The sequence below is a fragment of the Magnolia sinica genome, chromosome 13 (assembly GCF_029962835.1).
Source record: "Magnolia sinica isolate HGM2019 chromosome 13, MsV1, whole genome shotgun sequence".
Classification (NCBI taxonomy): domain Eukaryota; kingdom Viridiplantae; phylum Streptophyta; class Magnoliopsida; order Magnoliales; family Magnoliaceae; genus Magnolia; species Magnolia sinica.
Genome location: NC_080585.1, coordinates 694,478 through 716,956, shown reverse-complemented (window position 1 = coordinate 716,956; position 22,479 = coordinate 694,478). Strand labels below are relative to the sequence as shown.

The following is a 22,479-nucleotide window of genomic DNA, read 5'->3' as shown; positions in this document are numbered from 1 at the left end:
ACGATTTCTAAGTAGTATACAAATAACTTAATATTGGTAAATAATAAACATAGATTTACATTTTTGAATTATTTTTACTGAAACTAAACTTGTTAATCTACGACTGAGATTTTGAATCAACTTAAAAGGAGTTTTAATTAATTAGTTATGACTTTTGTAAGTTAAGTATTTTCTATTTACCATTGTTGTCCAATTTCAGTTATATGCAAAAAAATAAATAAATAAATAAAAATAAAAATAAAAATCCTTAGGGTCCAGATTTAGGTTATTAATTCATTGTCAAGTCTAAATAAGATTATATATGATGTCAACATAATTCAATGGTCCCTAAGTTTATATTTCTATTTTTCCTATCATAAAAGCAAAGGAATTTAATTTATGTTTGGGTCACTAATTTTAAAGACAACCCTAAGTCCATAATTTTTAATCAAAACCTGGCTCTGATACCAACTTGTCACGCCTCGAAATTCGAGTACCCGAATAGGTCTTTGGGACCCAAATCCCAAGGTTCGTGAGTTATAATATAATGACATTTATTACAATCCAGTTGATTCAATCAAATTCAATCAATATTCAATGTCATCTAAAAGAAAATAATGCTGAAATGTTTATTAAATTCAACTCTTTTGATGGTTTTCCCTTTGTACATCGAAATTTGAACATAAACTAAACCTAAATAATAAAAAGCTGATTTGAATTAAAACTAAACCTAATTTTCTAAAAATAAATCTAATAGTAAAGGCCCGCCTGCTCGTAGTATTCCAACTCTACACCTGTGTTTTTTTTTTTTTAATAGATGAGCATAACAGCCCCGTAGAGTCATTTCTTACCCAAAATTTAACATCTTCAGATAATATCAATTTTATAAGAATGAAGGAAAATAAAATACATATAATGAAATTTAACAAAAGAATTGTGAAAATGCGATACATGTGATATTTTCATGAATACTCATAACATTTATATTATTTCATACAACACCGTACCCAAGTGGATGGTCACGTTGCATTAACGTCCACGCACTGGTACCTTATGGTGATGGACCCATTTATACGTTAGCTGGTCAGACTACTGCTCCAGTTGTACCTTTAACGTATATCCGAGCACACAATTGTACTCATATGCCGTATACAAAGGAGACTCTAAAGAATCCAGTGGGTTCTAGAGTCTTTTACCCAAGGGACACGATTGCCCTACTTACTAATTTAGGGTCTTTCACCTAAGGGACACGATTGCCCTATTTACTTACATTACATCCAACATATTAAAATTGATGCTCAATGAATGGTAGACATACATGTAAGATGAATAATTATTTCACAATCAAATATCAACAATATAATTCTAATTAATAATTCTAAATTTAAATTTTGTTGAAACTTTAATAATTCAAATACTTAAATAAAATATTATTTTACTATTATTTAATTTAGAAATTTTTGTGATATAATGTAGAAGAAATTTTAGTTTCAATTCCAAAATTTCAAAAAATTTCTTAAACTTAAGTTAATTTAAATTTAATTTAATTAACACATTAAAATTTTAGAATTAAAATTTAGATTTTAATCTTTACAGAAACAAAAATATTACACTGATTTCTATAATATAACATTAATAATGTAATTAAATTATTATTTAATAATTTAAGTTAATCTATCTTAAAAAAATTTATCTAATTATTTTAAATCTAAATTCAAGATTTTATTATTATTTCTTTTTATATCTAAATTTAATAAGTTTAAGGAAGTTATTAATTTGGACTTTGGATACTATTATTTTGGTTTACTTTTTAACTTGAATTATATATATATATATATATATAATTTGGATTAATTAAATGATTAAATTTAATAACTAACATACTCATTAATTAAAAATATTTTAAAATTAATTCAAATTTACTAATTTAAATAAATTCATAAATTAATTTGAATTTAATCTATTTTTAATAATTTACTTTCATATTAATTAATTTTAAAAAATTTAAAAATAATTCATATTTAATTTTTAATCATAACAAAAATTTAAGAATTAATAAATTAAAATATAAACTTACATAAATTATTTATTTTATTCTGTGAATTTATTTATTTTATTTATATATAAATTATTTTAGCATTAAATATTAGAAATATATAAAATAGAAATTCATAAATGAGGAGGATTCCCTATATAAAAATTCAACTGACAATAATATTTCTATCAAAATTTTGGATTAAATAAGTATAATAAATAACTGAAAATGATAAATTTCAAGATAAGATCACCTACCTTAAAAGTCTGATGATCCGGCCCCACTTTAATCTTTCTCTTTTGATCTACGGAGCTCTTTCTCTCTTCCTCTTTTTATTTTGATTGATTGTTTCCTTCGTTTCTTTCTCTTATATATATATATATATATATATATATGCGTAATGTAAGGGAAGAGAGAGATTATGGGACGGTTTCATTTAGTGGGAGGGTTTGGCACCCATTAGCGTACAAAAAGGAATGAAGAATGGAGAAAGTGGTTTAGTCGGCGTGCGGAAGATATAATTTTTGTTTTTATTTTTTATTATTTTTTAAAAGATATGGTGGGTCCGATAATATAAATCTACTCCGTCCATCATTTCGACCTAGCCAAGAGAAGATATAAAGCCAAAAATGAGGCTAATCCAAAACTCAGGTGGGCCACACGCAAGTGGACGGTGGTGTTAGTTCCCACAAAAAAAATGGGTTGTTACATCCCTCGTCCATAATGGGTCCCATCAGACAAGGTACCTTGACTATAGATTGCAAGAGAAATGGGACCCACACTCAAAGAATCTTCTGTGCCAGTAAATTATATGTTGGAATTACAACACACTAAATGATGGCAGACACGACATTTCATGAAATGGCTTGTCTTCTCAAGTTTGGACCCATACGTAGACCCACTACAATTAGCCAATAAACCCTAACAATGACTGCACCTCGATGTTTCTAGGCCACAACATGTCTGGTGGGGTCACCAGTGCAGGTTTAGTGCACACATTCTACTCTTGCAAGTGGCTAAAGCTGTCCTCTTGTCCGTATGAGCCTTCTTTTCCTATTATCAAAATATCGAGCCAATCCAGTTGGGGAAGCAAGCGGATCTCAACTATAGGATTACGAGGCCGTCAATTGGCCTGGCCCACCTGATAACCCACTGTATCTGATCTTCTTCTCAAGTTTAAACCCACATTTGGAGTGTATCATGATCTAGGTCTTACCATCTAATTGCTAATCAGGTTGGATTTATGTTGACTCTGGTCTACCAAGATACGACCCATTGACAGAAGGTGACTTCTCCACAACCCCGGTTAACCCTAAGCTCCATGTGCCGATAAGATGTCTGTCTTATATCTCAAAAATCAAGTGGATTCCAAAGTTTGTAGGATAAAAAATTTAAAGAAAAAAAAAATGGTTATTATCCAAAACTTCTATTGGCCAACATTGTTTGATTCCAAATTCAGAGCATTTAACAGGGATCATACCCTCTTCAAATTCTGCAAATAATTCCCTGCCATTACTTTATCAAGACCAAGAATACAAGGACTACAACACACGAAACAATGGGGATTGAATGGTTGCCATTGAAAACTTCATAGGAGCAGTCCCTAAGAATGTGTTAAATTGAGATATCATAAAAACACTTTACAAATCGGTTGGATGGCATATAAACATAACAGCAGCCCCTAATAATGTTTTAAACTGAGATAACATAAAAATACCTTAACCGTGGGTGTTTACACACTATTTCTTGTGTTGTGGTCCACTTAGTTTGAATTTGCATGATTTTTGGTCCCATGTCATAGTCAAATGGATCAAAAGAGTGGATATAACACAAAAATCACTGTGTTCAAACAGAGTTTAGGCGTATAAGGACTCATGCATCACCAGCTGATGGGGAAGTCCCGTCCCATTTATACCTCTAGCATGCACATGTACATTGATCAGTACACTGACACCATACGTTTGTCACATATGGACCTTAACAGGAGCTATCCAATGGTAGGGGATTGGCTGGTGTACCACACACCACCGACCTGGCTGGTGTGGGTGCGTGTAGTGATAAGACGATCACTGACGCTCCTAGTTTAACGAACGGTTCAAAGGAGATCAAAGTTACGTGACCCTCAAAATGTTGTATTTATTATATCCACACCGTTCATCCATCTGGGGAGATCATTTTCGAAAATACAACAAAAATGATTCATATCCAAAGCTTAAGTGGACCACACCACAAATAGAAAGGGGTACAGTTGTTCTCACAGTTAAAACATTCGTAGGGCCCACCATAGATATATTCAAGAGGTCACAAAGGCCTGGATGAAGAGTAAAAACAAATATCACGTTGATCCAATACTTTTGTGACCCCAAAATGGTTTCAGTGGTAGACGTTCAATCCCTCGCTGCCTTTTCACAGTGTGGTCGACTTGATCTTTAGATCTATCTTATTTTTTTGCTAAATCTTTATGATGGGATCGCCAAATGGATGGACGGTACGGATATAACTAATACCTCATGTTGGGACTGACGGAACTTTGTGACACCAATACATGTATGGGACACCAGCCAATCCGCTTCCCTATTTAATGCACGGGACACAGTGAAAGAGGGACGCGGATTGGTTACTGGCAGGTTGAGCAGCGAGACTGGCTGCGAAAAGGACATTACCTAGTTCGGTGGGTCAGACCATCAGGTATGTTTTGAACCCACGCTATCTATCCATTTGAAGAGATCATTTTAATGCATGAGCCAAAGAATGAATTAGATCGGAAGCCGGAGTGGACTCACCGCATAAAACAGTGGGAAAAGTTATGTCTAACATTAAAAAATTCTAAGGGCCACAAAATTTTTTGATCACGCTGATATTTGTGTTTTCCCTTATTTAGTGTCTATGTTAACTTATGAACAGGTTGAATATCAAATAAACATCCCGGTGGACCTTAGAAAGGTTTCAATGGCGAGCATCACTCTCTCCATTGTTTTATGTGGTGGGGTCTATTCTCAATTTAGATCTGCCTCATTTTTTGGATCATGTCCTAAAATGATTTCTCCAAATGGATAGACGGTGTTGATATAATACATAAATTATAGTGGGACCCATATAATTAGATGACATCACTTCAGTAGCGAGTGAAGCGGATTGGCTGGTGTACCTCCCACCGGCTATATAGTTGCTTTATTGATGTTAGTAAGTTTTGTAGGTTTGATCATGAGCTATGTGTTATATCCAAACCGTCCATCCATTTGGTGAGCTCGCCATAAGGCTTTGGACGAAAAATAAGACAGATCTAATTATCAAGTGGACCGCAGTGTGGGATTGAATGTCTACCATTGAAACCATTTTTGGAGTCATATAAGATTTAGACCAATATGAAATTTGTTTTTCCTTTTCATTTAGGTCTTTGTGACCTTACGAACAGATTGGATGGAAAATAAACATCATGGTGGGCCCTACGAATTGTTTAACGGTAAAAATCATTATCGCCGCTGCTATTTGTGGTGTGGTCCAGATGATCTTTGGATATGATTCATTTTTTGGAAAGTGCTCTAAAAGGATCTCTAAAAATAGATGAACGGTGTAGATATGATAAATACATCACTGTGGAGCCCATGTAACCTTGATCTCCTTTGAACCATTCGTACAACTCGAGCTCGAGGAGCGTCGGTGCTCGTCTTCGCACGACACGTACCTACAGCAGCTATATGGCTGGTGTGTGGTACACCAGCCAATCCGCTTCCAAGATACAGAGCGTGTCTGTTGACTTTTATAAGTCGTTATTATATTCATTTTGCCCATTCACTACATGCCATCTAATTAGATAGAGAGAGAGAGAGGACTATCAATTCAAAGATCATTCCTGGGTTGTGTATGATCCGAAATGTGGACGGCAATTTGAAAAGTTTGGATTGAGGTTCACGTAAGCCACGTATACAGTAGCTGCGTGTTCTTACTCTGTGTCTGTGTAAAATAACTCAAACAAGAAAGATGAGTGTTCTCAGCTAAAAATAAAAAATAAAAAATCAGTAACTAGTTCATCAGTTTTACAAAATATCTTATTATATCCACAAATAAAAAATTCACAAGATACATCACAAGTTTTACATCTTAGCATTTCTCTTGGTAACGTAACACAACATCATAATGTTGAGGTTATAATAACCAATCCCATGAACCTATAAACACCAATATGACCACACAACATATCTTCCAAAGATCACAAGACACTCACACACAAATCTTATAAACAAACACCTCCAACATTTTCTTATTTAGATTTTGTTTCCCCACCCTTATCCCTATCAAAATTATCAATTATAGCTCCTCCAACACTTTCTCCAATCCCCTCAATCAGCCCATCTAAAAATTCCCTAACAGCATGAGTTGCAATCCGGGTTGCGGCCTCTAGCATGCTGGGACTTTTTGGAGCCTTTAACCCATGCACATAGAGCCCATTGACCATGTCTTTGGCGCAAACAGCATGAATATAGTAGTTGCAAATGGCGCAATAATAGACTCGCCCTGATCGCTTCCTCTGGCACTCGCCACAAAAGAAACTAGAATCGCCACTTGGGATTGCCGATGCAGGTAAGAGAATCATGGTGTGTGGATGCGCAGGGAAATCCATTTGGGGATAGAGCATGGTGCAACAGGGGTGCATCTCAACATTACATGTGATGCACCGGAACGCAAATCCTTTAGTGGCCTTGCTGCACGTTTCACATTTCGACCGCAGAAACCCACCTTTAAGTTATGAAAAAAAAAAAAAAAAACAACAATAACAACATTGTTAGAAAATTACAATGAGAGAGAACTGGTGAAGCTTGAAAATCATAATGCTAACAAGAATGCAACTACAGTGCGCACTTTTTGGAATTCCGCAAGAGTTGCCGAAATCTATCATATATGTACCTGCAGTAGGTATGTTATGTGATCATGACAGTTGATTTGGATCGGAGTACTGTGATAACCATCTAATCAGTGGCACCAAAAGCATCAGTTAACTTTAAAGTTGAGCTATGATATGCATGTTCAGTTTGTATATCATCATATGAAATCACTGTGATCCGATAGCTCATCCATGCCACTAGATCAATGGTCCCAATCACCCTACATGTTTTCTGTGCATGGTTGCACTTAATAGTTCATAGAACTTCCATGAAGCACCAAAAAAAAAAAAACCATTTCTCCAAGGCTAATGATCCCACAAGGAGATCCGTCACAAATTACTTTACGGTAAAAACATGCCAATGTGGCATATGGCTAGGGTTGAAACGGGCCAGTCTACATTCAGGTCAGTGGGTGAATATCCAACCAGAGTTGTGTTATATGAATTGACCCAAGGATCTTTAGGCAATCTGGACCATGATAGGCCCGTTTCAGTTATCAGGCCTTAAAACTCACAACCAGCTTACCCCAAATCCAGCCAGAAGTAGGTCAGGCGAGGGTACAGCCTAGGCCAGCCATGCCCACTTCTAACGGTACTTGTGGTACACAACATAATCCCCTATCATCTCATTAGTCCCAGGTATTTTGTATAGAGTGAAATGTGAAACAGGGTTTCGATAGAACCCAGTGCCAGGGTCACAGCTACCATAGAGCACCATTCATCAGTTAGTGTAAACTATAAACATGTCCTGGACCAAAACTAATATTGGTCCTAAATAAATAAAGTGGACTGAAAATTTTTAAACAATAATCCAATGATAAAATTGAATATCCATTATAGCTGACTCGATGTGTCCTATCCTGGTTTTTGGTCAATGGCATGTGCAGTGTGCAATAGCTAATGAATGGGTCAGCTGGTTGATCATATGGGTGCTATCTGACTAGGAAACAAGGCCCGGCAAGGTAGCTGTGATGCAGTGCTCAGCATTCTATCAGACACATGCTTCCACTGTTTGGGGTGCAGCAAAAGAATACCAAATGAGAATTATATTAGATTTTTTTTTTTTTTTTTTTTTTTAAGGAAAAAAAAAGTACGCTTCAAAGTTACACAATACTCAGCCAGTTGTATGATGCTTGATATGCAGGCACCCCGAATTTGTACATAGGGCATACATCAACTCAAATTAAGCCAATTAAATTGTGGAACCAACAATCTCTAAATCAAAGTCTGAAAATCAGATTGGTTAGACAATCCTAACCTCTGATTCACAGACCCTTGTTTGTTGAAATATGACCTTTGGATTTTTGTTTGTTTTAAACCATCCATGATCAAATAAGCATATATAAGTTTTGATTCTGGATGCATCTAATTCAAGAGCCATAATTTTGCCAGTTTAATTTGACTTACATATATGCCATGAACGCGAACCCCAAGTAGCTAAGATCAGCCTTAGACAATGACCATGGTATGCCAAAAATGCAATTTCTGAGTTATTTCTAACTGCCTGCGTATCATACATGGCAGTCTGCTATAGTATGTCTTTCTTGGGAGAATAATAATAATAATAATTAAAAAAAAGGATGTCTAATAACTCACTGGGTTTGGCATAGAAAATAAGCTGGTGTTGGCTGTGAAGAGGGTGACTTTGTATGGATGGAGGGGAAAAGGCGCAAAAGTCGTGTAGATTAAAGTTGCATGTTAGGCATTGGAACCTCGTTCCCGCGCCGTATTCCTTGCAACCCATGCACGTGAAGACGAAGGGCAAGTGAACTTGCGCTAGGGGGTGTTGTGGGTGACTGAAATGGACAATCTCATCTCCTTCATTTGGATTTGGCGAGGATATTATTTTTACAGAGGGAGATTTCTTTGAGACGAATGATTTTGATTTCTTCAACCCTGGATTGGCCATGGTTTCCCAAACGTTTATTAATGTCTTTTGCAAGCATGTGTTGGTTCCCATATGCCAAAACCAGATTTATACTCAAGAAAAGTAGATCCTTCACATTATAGAAGATGCCACGTGTATGCATGGGAATGGATAGAATTATTAGGAAGAAAAACTTCAAAAAAAAATTATTAGGAAGAAAGATTAGGGACCGCGGGAACATTCTAAAGTGTAGTCCCTGGGGGTCTCCAATGTACATCACACCTATCTTTCAAGATCAAAACCGTTCATCACATATCTCCCAACAAGGATGATCCATTTAAAAAGATTCCATTGATTGGAAAACCCACTGGGCCCACCAATATTGCCCATGCATGTACAATGAAAACAAAAATGCCTGTGGCTCACAATCTACAAGTAAAATTCCTTTAACTAAACGGATAGGAACCAAGAACTGCCCATGGGTGTACTTGTTGCATCGTAAGCCATTCAGATCAACGGTCCCCATTAGATAATCTAATACATAGAAGGGATGAGGACTACATTTTAGGATACTGCCACGTATGATTAAATCGGTTCAGACGGGGAGGAGCCTTTTCATTGCACTGGTTTGATGGTTCTGATAAAGTTGAATTCTGTGAAGAAAATATATAACACGGAGGAAACTTGATACTCTTGGCAAGTGCGAATGATAATACGTGAGCCCGTAGAAATTAATTAAAACTTGCACTTATCTGAACATTTACTGGACAGTTTAAAATGAAAATTACGTAATGGAAGACAGACGGTTCAAAATGAAAATTATGCCATGGTCATGGTCATATTCCAACAAATATGCGTCCACTAATCAGAGGTTAGGATTGTACAACCCAATCTGACTTTAGGACTGACTTAGCAAAAGCAGATTCCATAATTTTGTATGTTTAATTTGATCTGATGCAAACCATTTTTCATTTTTTGAGTGGTTGTGTATCAAGCCATGATATGTTGCTTTAGTATAGTATAGGCTTGTAATGGTAGACAGACGGTTCAAAATGAAAATTAATTAAAACTTGCACTCATCTGAACATTTACTGGACAGTTTAAAATGAAAATTATATAATGGTAGACAGACGGTTCAAAATGAAAATTATGCCATGGTCATGGTCATATTCCAACAAATATGCGTCCACTAATCAGAGGTTAGGATTGTACAACCCAATCTGACTTTAGGACTGACTTAGCAAAAGCAGATTCCATAATTTTGTATGTTTAATTTGATCTTATGCAAACCATTTTTCATTTTTTGAGTGGTTTGTATCAAGCCATGATACGTTGCTTTAGTATAGTATAGGCTTGTAGAACATATTTTCCACACGTACTCGCTAGAGTAAATCACAAAAGCGAGAATTTTTAATTATAATGAACCAAGAGGCTTTAAAACCTTAAATATTTTTCCACACATGTTTTACGAGAAAATCACAAAATGAAAATTTTCTTTTTTAATTATACTGAAAGAAGAGGCCTTTTAAAAAATAAATAAATAAATAAAATGAAAAGTGCATGCCCCTGTATCTAACTGAAAGAAGAGGCTTCCAAAACATATTTTTCCACACATTTTTTGTTTTTGGGAAAATCACAAAAACAAGAATTTTTAATTATACTGAGTTAAGTCACTAAGGTTTCATGCTTCCCTTCACTAAGTTATGACTATAACTTGGAGGCGAAGGAAACCAACCTTAGAGACGAAGGAAACCAACCAGTGAAAGAAGGAAGGAAAGAAAAAGAAAAGAAAAGAAAAAAAAAACTAAGTTGATCGTTTATCTAAGTATGCCTGGAAATCCAATATGGAAATATAAGTGGACCACCGTATGATTGGATCTGGCCCACCAGCGGTGTTTTGGATTCCAGATGGGATAAAGTAAGGAGAAAAATTAGAGACCTTGGCACAAAAGTCTCAATTGCCTTTTGCCTTTATGACAGGCCATTAGATATGATTTGGAGAGTGCTTCTTTTACCCTTTCAAATTTTATTATTGCACTGCCCTTCATTTATTTTAACTGACCATATTGCCCCTTTAGCTTTCTAATGCTTCCAAATATTATTATTGCACTGCTTTCTCACATTAATGGGCACCTTTGTACGCTTGAAAGATCACCAGCAACTTCAAAAAAAAAAATAATAATAATAATAAAATAAAAAATAAAAAATCATTCATAAATGGAACAGGAACTAGAATGAAAAGAGGTTCAATAGCCCTACATGCATTTTTACATGGGGGTGGACGTGCATGTGCCATTGAGATGACCGTGACAAGATCTTTTAAAATATGACACTGCAGCAATGAATTCTGATTCCTGGTCAATGACAATTTCATGTACTGATACAATAAAAAGAAATTACGCTAAAATGTTCAATCCAACAGTCTAGGCACTTAATATAGCTTAATATTTCATTAAAAATTATTCGAAATAGCAAAATATCCCCAAAAGGTAATTTTGCTATAAATAAAAATGTCAATAAGATCTTACCATAATATTTCCAACATTATTATAAGAAACTTCTAAAAAGTAAAAAAATACTAAAACTCTGAAATTTTAGAGATATGGTAATAATAAAAATTACCAAAAGTAATAAAAAAAATTTCTAAATTCTTAATTTTGACTTGAAAAGTATACATTTTTTCATGAAAATGGACGTCCACAACCATTGCACAGGTTCAGTTAACCGTGAATGCATCGCTACATAAAGATCAAGAGGCTGCGCATTTCATGACAATTTTCGGACTAAAAGTTATAGATATTTTATGTTCAAACTTTGAATGGCAATTCATCCATATCCAGAATAAATTTCTTTGAACCGAACATATCTGGTACCCATCTATGTTATGCCCTAGGTAGCATTGGGTTGAATGCATCTGTGGCATGCTCTACATTATGCTCAGTTCGTCCATTTTCCACTGTGCACCGGTTACATTAAGGTTCTAGAGTGATAATTGTATTGTCATGTAAGTATCGATATGGCCTGCTAATTTCTAATGTTTGCAAAAAGAGACTTCATCAAGAAGGCAAATAGTAGATGAGTGCTTCGAAGGTTAGATTGTTATTTTCGCCTAGGGGATTCATAGTGATAACTTGTTAATTTTAATCAACCTAGGTAATACTGCTAGTACGACATGGTACTTGAGGAGTTATGTAATCTCATTGTCAGCCCAAGCTTAGATAAAGGTGATGTGTTGCATCATCTTAGCACATACAGTAAATTTTTTTCTTATGAATTCCATCATATATATAAATCCCACCACCATGACATTTCAAACTCATGCTAGGATATTCCTAATAGTATAGACATTGATAGGGTGCAATGACGGATAAGACGCATGCAGCCGACTTCAGTAGTTGGGATAAGGCATCAATGATGATGATGATGATCATGTTCATGATAATGATGAAGGATTAATACATGTGCTTTATGCTCTAAATTGCAATTAGAATAATTTCAAGTGGATTAGAAAAAGAAGAAGAAGTAAATGCAATGGAAGTTTATTATTTATCATGCATATGCAAGGAATTATCATTTTAACTTGAGATTATTTTTCCCTTAAACGGAATGTTTACAAATTTAATTAACTTCTGCATCCAAACGCCAGCAGCCTTTGGTCAGATAAGAAAGGGTGTTTTCGACATTAGAGACATCTATGAGGACTCCATTCAAAATAGAGAGGACATAAGAGTAATTTGACAGAAAGATGAGATATGCTTCCCATTTGGTCTTTCTTCCAAATCATGTGACCCAAATCCTTGTCCATCCAAAGGCTTTTATTCGATTCTATGCACCATCTCAGATAAAAATTGCCAGCCTTTGCCACAAGTCCTAAAAGGTGACGTATTTAATAATCATTAGTGACAGAAACTTCGATGAATGCCTGCCATCTTCATTCGCTTAATATAAACGCACCAAACGTGCCAAATTGTGTGGGATCCAGGACGCTCATCAGGTAGCAAACTCGTTCCATGCAATATTATGCTAGAAATCAAGCTAACCACTCACCAAATGAACAAATACACATGCATTGAATATAACCGTCGGTTGTCATTTGCATAATCTTTCATGTAGTTGTGACCTACCTGATAAATGGACCAGCTAGATTTTGAGCTATGGACTATACACTGCAGGAAGAACCTATGAACTCCCTGTATCCTCCACACGCGTGTCACCGTTGAAAGTGGGGTTCGTTTGTGCACGGCGCCTCCTGCTGACTCGGCATTCGTCACCTTAGTATCGATCTTCGAATTAAGGCGAGTTCCTCAACAAGTCCAAGTGCTGAACGTAGGGCCCACCGAGGTACGTGCATGGTATCCAACCTTTCCAGCAGGGTCGCCCCCACCTTGAAAGCTGGATGCCCCAATATGAGGCAGATCCAACCATCATGTGAACCACCGTTTGAATTTGAGAGCATTCAAATAATTATTCATTGTTTTGTCCACCTAATAACTATGTAGGCCTCATTTTGATGCATTTATCGTTCATCATGGGGCTCACGTAATTCATCGGTTAGATGGCATACACACTACGGTGGGCCCCACTATACAAACACCCGACAACCATCGAAAAAGCTCTAAATATTTGTGCAGGGGGCTTTAATAGTGATTGGATTAGCTTGATTTTTGGGCATCCAACTTTGAAGACGGAGAGACCAGCAACATAGATGCCCAACGCGGATTAGCTACTGATAGACTGAGTAGCAAGATTCGCTACTGAAAGCATCACGATAATCTGTAGGAGCCACCATGATGTATGTATTGTATCCACACCCTCCATTTATTTAGAGAGATAATTTAATCCATGAGCCAAAGAATGAGAAAAATCCAAAGCTCAGTGAAACCCGCCACTAAAAACAGTAGATATTGAACACCTACCCTTAAAATTTTCTAGGGGTCATAGAAGTTTTAGATTAAGCTGATATTTGGATTTTCCCTTCATGTTTGTATTAACTTATGAACAGGTTGGATCTCAAATAAACATTATGGAACTTAAGAAGGTTTTAACTGTGAGCATCATTATCCGTGATGTTTTCTGCAGTGGGTCCACTCAAGCTTTGGATCTTGACTTTTTCATTTTTTAAGGCTTATGCCTTAAAATGATCTCTCCAAATGGATAAATGGTATGGACACAACATATACATCATGATAGGGCCATAGAACGTAAAACTGGGTAACCTCACTTCAGTGGCGAGTCTCGCTACTCAACCCATCAGTAGCAAATCCGCGTATGTCCATAGATGCTATACGCGACACAAGGGGCCCCACGCGCAGCACTTGTAGAATAGGATTATTTTACGAAATCTTTTAGAGGTACCCGACTGCATGGGAATGAGTTGGACAGCATTTATATGTAATTAATAATATGCTTTTCTTAAACAAGAATTAAAATCGTTGATTCCCATTTATTAGCCGCCCTTGCAGACTAGTTTCCACCATTTATCTCCTGAGACCAGATTCCCTGCCTACCAAAGCACGGCATTTTCGTGCCCTCATGCTATTCTAAATACTTGGCACACATCCATCAGATCGACACCGTCCATTTCGTGCTATCAATATTGATTGATCCGTGGTCCAAAAAGCAGAGCGTTTAGACAGTTCTTTCCCTTTATTTGTTGGTATACAAATTAATAGTAGAAGACAAAACTCAGCAAGGGCTTCTATTAAGATAGAAAAGGCCCATTTATTTGATGATTAAGATAAAACAATCAAATAAAAGTTTGGTAATCGGTCAATGGTTACCCATGATGTATGGTTCAGATCAACATACACAACTGCCAGGTATGTGGAAAACAATCTGGAGTCACGAAACCACTGTGTCTCCACAGGCAAGCAATCCAATCCAATCTCATACGACTCCTATGAAGTAAGAAAAGATGCATTTATCATATGCTTAAGATAGTCTAATCAAAGAAATTTTGGTTACAGTTAATTGACGGCTGAGCCTACAAGATGTGTAGTTCAGATCATCCTATAATTGTGCCACGTATGTGTTACACGATCTGGAGACACGAAAGGCGGTGCCTCTGGAAGCAGGCAATCGGTTCCCATATTTAGAAATGAAAATATAAATAAGAGCTTTGTAAGCCCCCGCGCGTGTTAAGTCAGTGAATTCGCATGCCAGGACGTATGCCAACGTGGCCAACAGGTGAAATATCCAAGCCATCCATCTGGTGGAACTCATGGAATAGACGTTACTGCCTAATTATGAAGGTGGATTATTCAGTAGGTGAGATATGATATTAGAAATAAATTGATGAGTTAGAAAACTTGGGCTGATTTTTTTGGAAATCGAATGATGTGTTATAACTGTGGCCAACCTCACTAATCGACGGATCTGATTCTGTGCTTATAGAATCTTACACAGTGGTACCCTTCTAATGAATGGCTTGGATATTGCCCACCATGCTACATTAGCTGACTTGCCCAGGATAGTGGAGTTAGCAAAGCTCGCAAAAAAAAAAAAAGAACCTTCTTTGGGTTTTCTCTTCCATGTGTTGCTGGACGGAAAGCGAACACACATGGATGTATGATGATATGATCCGAACTATCTGTCTAGTTGTCCCACCGTATAAGGACCAGATCTTGACCTTCCATTTTGGGGGCATGGGAATATTCAGTGGTCCAAATTTCAAGTAGAAAAGATTGGGGACTAAGATTTCTAATTAATTCAATTTTTGATGGATTGATCCATCTACAGTGGACTCATGAGGCTTAACGGTTTGGATCATTGTAACATGCATCCAATTTGGTCCTATTTGGCAATCAAATGCCTAATGGTGGAGAATAAGTAGACCAAAAAAAAAAACTATTTTTTCTCCATGGGCCGGTTCTGGTTGTCTTTCCTGAGCTGGTACCCAAGCATAGATCTCTATACATTGGAGCCCCTTATTTCCCAACCAGCGCTGGACCAACATTTCTGATTGTCCACTTACTACGAAGGACATGGATTTAAAATTCCACAACTCACTCGGGCTGACTCATCCAGTCTCTACTTAAGTCCTGACTCAGCTGACTCAGCTGAGTCAGGGTGAATCTTCCTGAATCGCCTTGAATCAGGGGTACCTCATCCGGGTGACTAGTGGTGTCCAACTAGATCAGATCCGACTGATTCCAACTCAACTCAGACAAATCACACAGGACTCACCTGGGTCTTAAAACCATGACGTGGGGTTCAGCTCGGCAGGCTGTCTGTTTATAAATCAGAGATGTGAGGGCAGGTCTAGACTGCTTGTCACCTTGGGATGATATTATTATCTGGCTCAGCCCATTATGTTTATAAGAACGGCTGTAAGCTCAAGCAGAGCCTCGCTAGCAAAAGTTGTCGAACCCTCAAATGGGCCAATCCAATTATTGATCAAGCCTCAAATTCAGCTCCTGGCCAACCCACAGCCTCAATAAAATGGGTGGCAGTGCGTGTCGAGTTGGTCTGCTGGTCAACTCGTCTAACGTGCTTCTGAGGTGGGTTTGGGCCAGGCTAAATGGTTAGTGGGTCAGGTTCAGGTTAGAAAATGTGGCCTGTCTAAGGAAACGGGTAGCACTCATGTTGAACCCTGCTCAACCCAAGCCAACCATAAAGTTATTAATGGGCTGGGCTAGTTGTCCCGACCCCATATAGTTATTTATGGACTACGCCAGATGTCCGGACCCAACCCTATCCAAAGCCCAAAAGAATTAATAGAGTATAATTTATCTATGTGTGTATCAATTCACTAATTGGACTTAACTGAAGAAATATAGCCGCATATTACTTTCTTAAACCCAAGCGTGGTTGAGCCAGATTGGTTTAGATTGGTTGAGCCCAACCCGATTGCAATTAAATGGGTTGGGTCGTGTTGGGCTTCGATTTGATGAATGTTTAGTTGGCCACAGGGTAATGGGTAACAGGTCAGGTTCATTCCGGAATTGGAATTCATGGAACGTGTAGACCAGGCATGGCGTATTTTAACCCAGGCCACTGCCCTTTTAGGTCCAGTAGTGCACGTGTAAATGTGCTCGCATGCGTGCGTTAGGATGCATTCCAATTGTTGCTCGGTAGCGTGGCTATTGTTGCAATACAACTGTCGAATTTTCTTATTAACTCAAAACTCTGGACTTTAAGCTTACATGTATAAGATACGTGTTTATACGGCTGATTTTTAGGATATCCCATAATTTAAAGGGGACCATCAAATGCAAGGTGTTGATGTTCGACATATATCACAGTGGGTCCACACAGCTCGACCTTATGGGAAGTTCCCATGAGTTCAACCGTGTATATATATATGGGAAAAGATCCTATGTGGTCGAGCTCATGGGAACTTCCCATGAGGTCGAGTTGTGTAGGCCCCATTATGGTGTATGTCAAACATCAACACCGTGCATTTGATGGGTTCCCTTTAAATTATGGGATATCCCAAAAATCAATCGTATACTAAACTCAGGTGGGCCATACCATGTAAAATCATGTGAAGACATGCCTAAAATATATAAAAGCACTTGATGGGGCCCACCTAAAATTTGGATGCATCTGAAACTTTGTCTAACCCCTCATCCAAGTGGGACACACATAATGGATGGGCTGGATTTGTGAACCACATCTCGGTGGGCCCAAAAAATGATTATGAATGTTTTAATGGAGGGTAACCCCTCTCAACTTTTGTATGTGGTGTGGCCCACACAAGTCACGGATTGACTTGATTTTTAAGCCCTAAGCCCACTATGGAATGGTTCATCTGACTGATGGGGTAGATGTTCAACATACATCATGGTGGCGCCCACACATCTTGACCTCATGGGGAGTTCCCATGAGCTCGACCATATATATATATATATATATATATATATATAGAGAGAGAGAGAGAGAGAGAGAGAGAGAGAGAGAGAGAGAGAGAGAGAGAGAGAGAGAGAGAGATATTAGTTATAAAACCCTGAAAGCGTAACTTATGGGACCACACAGCATGCACATCTAAGCAGCATAGTGATAGAAAGAGATGTTTAAAATTTTATGTGTTCCATCAAGGGACAAGGAAAGAGACCTATACAAGTATATAGACCGACTATATTTTAAATCATGAAAAGAGTTAGAGAGCCAATTTTTTTTAATGAATTAAGACTCAAGTATGCAAAATGAGTTAGTGGCAATTCATTCTCAGAATACAGCGGAGCTTAGAATTCTATCACATTCATCTTCAACAAGCAATGTTGGTCAGAGTTTTGGATGTTGCTGAAACCATGCAAAGACATGCATAAAACCATGTGAATACATGCCTAAAACATATAAAACCATCCAAGTGCTTTTATATGTTTTAGCCCCATCAGTCGAATGCTAAGCCTCAGGGGTGTGCACTTGGTTTACAATAACTCGATATGATTTTAGGTTATACACTATCTTTTACCAAAATGATAGAATAGCTCGACTGAGTACTATTTTGGAATCACTACTAAACAAAATAAAGGCTCCAGAATCTACGGTCAAGTAAATCATGTGGAATTGCTTTGAGATTAGAAAGATTGAAGAATTTCCAATTTGATCAACTCCTTGCTTGATCTGCACTATGAATTCTAGGTAAGGGCATCGGTTACAAAAAAGAAAGAGGTTAGGCACTCTTTTAGCACTCGTGTGAAACACGGTCTTTACTTTGGCAGGTTATACACTTTCAAATGGGATTTAAATAACTTTCAGTGAAATACTAAACTTTAAATGCCTAAACTATAAAAGACAAATCGAAAATGAAATATTAATAGTAAAAAAAAAGAAATTTTTTGATAGAAATACGAAAAAAAAAAACCACAGAGTTTTTGGTTACTCCTTCAAAACATGTATTTTGATAAAGAAAATCTTTAATAGAGGGTACTATAAAACATACTTCATGTAATGTTAGAGCAAAACCTTGCTACCTTTGGTGTTAAATAATAATAGGGTTGGAATATAAATTAGAAACTGATAGGTTGAGAATACGGAGTTGTCTTGAAATTGAAATGAACTAGAAGATATCGAAAGAATAGAAAAGACCAAGAGAATTAAAAGAGATTGAAAGAAGAAAAAAGATCAAGAGATTTAAAAGAGATCAAAAGAATATAAAAAATCAAGAGAATGGAAGAGATCCGAGAGCAGAAGCCTCTGTCTCGGACTCTTTAAGCATATGGGTCTCCTTTCTGACTCTTCCCCATTCTAAATTATGAGTGTGGGGTTTCTTTCATAGGCAATTGAAGAGGGACACATAAGATTGGATGATTAGATTTGGTTGCCCTCAGCTTGGGATGGAAGTGCTGAGTCATGGCTCAAACCAGCCTAGGTACCCTTAACAAATATTTTAAGGCTCCTCAACATGATTCAAGGTAGAGAGTGCAAGGTACCCAACCAGCCATGCAACTCACTGACCATGCACTGCATGTCACAAGAATATGCATGTGTGAACGGCCTGTACCCTTCTTTTGGGAATTTGAACGGTGGTCGTGATGGAAAAAAATAATAATAATAAAATCTTGCTTACCTTTTGGAAGAAAATACTGTTCAAAAAATAAATACTATTTCTTGACAGAAATGAAAATATTCTACAGCTATTAAAAACAAACCCTTGCTTATATATATATATATATATATAACCCTCAATGTCCATTAATTTGATTTTAAAATACTCAACTGTCTTCCACTTTCTTCGTAATCATGATTGATTAAATATTTCTAATTAGTCAGATTTGGATTGCATGTATATAGAAGAAGTTATCTCTTGAACTTGTACCTTCACTTAATGAAAATACAATAAAAATGAGGTGCATAGGGTTACCTCTCAACATAAAGCACTCTCAATGAAATTTCTCAATTTGTTATTAATTACGCTATAATTACTCTCCATCTCAATATAATTAAGGGAAAACCAAAACATAACGGACACCGCAGGTGTAGCATGCTGCTAGCTACTTGTAGCTGAAAGCCATAAGCCATTAACCAAAACTAGAATATCAGTAACAAATTAAAGCCATCATAGACAGTAGATTTTATCTTATAACGTCCAACAACGAGTCTGTTATAAAATAGAAGTTACAGTCCAGTGTAAAGGTTGCATTTCGGTGCTTTTTTTCCACCCCAAATCAATATCAGCTTCCTTCCAGCTGGCAGCTGGACTGTGATCAAGATCAATTTGGTCAGATCACATCTCATCACCACCGAAAGCTGAAGTACTCAAATGGGCCTTTAACAATATAATGCAAGGAGTACGCGTACCCGTACAATATTGTCAATGAAGCCCAAGATTGCCTATAAAGAAATAAACTAAAAAACGAAATAAGAAAAGTTTGAAAATAAAAGAGTTGACATTTTTATATTATGTTTTTTTTTTCTTTTTTTGCTCCGATCATATTATGTTCTCTGACATGCATTATGAGAAGGTAATGGCGACATATGCTTATTCATGATATTAATAAGAAATGTGAAGAAACCCTTCAGTGGGTTTTGGTAGCTGGAGTGCCCTTACCACAGCAGGTTATAAGGGTTGATTCCCGCATTGGTATATTAATCCGAATTATTCATGTTCTCATTACTAAGTTATAGAAGTTATTACACCTAGATCCATAGCTCAACTGGCAGACTGAGTGGAGATACCTCGTTTCAACACTTGAGGTCTTGGTATCGATCCCTAGTGGGGGTGGTTAACATGGAGTGTGTGTACTGACATGGGTGTGTACTAACAAGCTAACTCCAAAAAAAAAAAAAAACTTTTAGAAGTTATTATCTCATAATCATGCTTCATAAATGACCCTAGCCTTTGAATCTTTTATTTAAAAAGGAGTCATTAAATATTCATCTTCATGCGCACAATCACTTGTGGAACAAATGTTTCTTATTATGGCCCAAGTAGTATAGAGTACAGATCATGATTTAAGATGCACTCTATCTTTAGAAACCGGCTCTCAACTAGGGGTGCACATTTAATTGGTAGAACCGTGGAACTAGACCGGAACCGACCAAACGGTCTAGTTTGGTCCGATTCTAGAGTGTACCGGTTCCGGTTCCAAAAATCAAAGAACCGATGACATCGGTTCGGTTCTCAGTTTGGGGGTATGTAGAACCGAACCAAACCGTGAACTGATTCGCAGCACCAAACCATGGATTCGATCCGTAGAACCGAACCGATGTATTTTTGCACACCTTATAATTATTTTTTCTAGAACAATTATTTTCGTAAATGTATTTTTGCACACCTTATACAATATCTAAACCATTCATCAAATGGATCACAACATGGATGGACATGGGCTTGCAATTGGGCTGGATTATAAAAGCTCAGAACCATGGAACCGATCCGGAACCGAACCGGTTTTAACAGTTCAGTACCGGTTCGGTTCTAGGGTGCCAACGGTCCGATTCCGGTTCCGAATTTCCTAGAACCGTTAGGAACGGTTCAGTTCCAGTTTCACCCCAGAACCGGACCAAACCGAACCATGTGCACCCCTACTCTCAACTATGATACGGTGGGGCACCACCGTAACTTATCAAAACCCCTCTTCAAATAGGCCCAACTTTTCCTTCATCTGACTTAAACAAGGCTGGGTGCGCAATCTTCTCTAATTTCATTGATTGACCTCTCTCTCTCTCTCTCTCTCTCTCACGTTTCCAGTTTCAATCTTCCGCGGCGGACGCCTCGTAGAACCGCGTAGAACTATGCGTGCACCAGACTTTTCAAAATAGACACGTATGCAGATCCTGATCCTTCATTCACATAATTGCATGGTTATTAGGCTGGTAGACTCTTCAGGTAGGACAAAAGTTTAAACTGAATATGGACCACTATCATTTTTATTGGGTATTGGGTTCAGCTCATGTGTAGACGGGCTTTCATTTTGTTTCAGGGAATGTTTGTCTTGCTCTTTTATCTCATTAATGCCCAATGATATTGTACACGTGTGCTAAGCTGAGACGTTTGAGGCGAGGCACCTTATCCATCTTAATCGCGCTGGCTAGGCTTTGATTCCGTAGTCCTGCGAGAACGATAAACATAAAACGATGGGTGAAGAGCACGTCAGCTGTTTATCTTGGCTTCCGTCATCAGGGTTTCCATAGAATGCAGGGCCCTCCATGCCACCTACCGTGCTACGAGATGCGGTTCCCACCGTAATATGGTAAATGTATCATAGATCCGAACCATGAACCATTTATTAGGTAGCGCACAGTGGACATTTCATATGTCAAAAGTCAAGGCTGCATGCTCATAAGTGAGCAGCCATATACATTGAATCTCAACTGTTGGAAGTTTCTTTTTTGTTTTGTTGCTTTTTATTTTTTATTTTTTTCAACAGCACATTTTTCTTATGCGCGAAGGTTGAACTACTTGGTCAAAAATAAGATTTAAGCTATATGGTATATGCTAGGCAAAAATAATATAGACGTATCAAACAATATTTCCTCCCAATTACTACTGGTTGTAAACATTTCTTGGCTCCAACTATAGGATTTGGATTGTCTGTGACTATGAGCAAGCCAATGAAAGAGCCCCATCCGCATGATTGCATCTGTCAAATGTGAGTAAAGCAATCAAAAATAAATACTCCTATCTAGAACGAAACATTTTCCCTTATTAGTGGTGAGCTTGCATCTAACCAGGCCACATGACTTATTTTAATTGGGCCACATCAGGGATGTGGGAGGATTCCCATAGCCGTAGTAGGAGGCAATACGCATTCCCTTCTTATGGTATCA

General features: G+C 37.3%; 1 protein-coding gene across 1 annotated transcript; it reads right to left on the bottom strand.

Moving 5' to 3' along the window:
• Positions 1-6,098: 6,098 nt before the first annotated feature.
• LOC131222314 (protein VACUOLELESS GAMETOPHYTES) lies at positions 6,099-8,836 on the bottom strand. The gene is made up of 2 exons (XM_058217338.1): positions 8,493-8,836; positions 6,099-6,751 (listed from the first exon to the last, which is right to left on the bottom strand). The coding sequence occupies exons 1-2, from the start codon at positions 8,803-8,805 to the stop codon at positions 6,276-6,278; spliced, it is 789 nt and encodes a 262-aa protein (XP_058073321.1). The 5' UTR covers positions 8,806-8,836; the 3' UTR covers positions 6,099-6,275.
• Between the last annotated feature and the right edge of the window lie 13,643 nt (positions 8,837-22,479).

What these genes read in the sequence shown, in the direction of transcription:
- LOC131222314 (XM_058217338.1), bottom strand. Translation starts at nt 8,805, where the DNA reads ATGGCCAATCCAGGGTTGAAGAAATCAAAATCATTCGTCTCAAAGAAA. An exon ending in TATTTTCTATGCCAAACCCA is followed by an intron (nt 6,752 to 8,492) that starts GTGAGTTATTAG and finishes CATAACTTAAAG; the next exon opens with GTGGGTTTCTGCGGTCGAAA.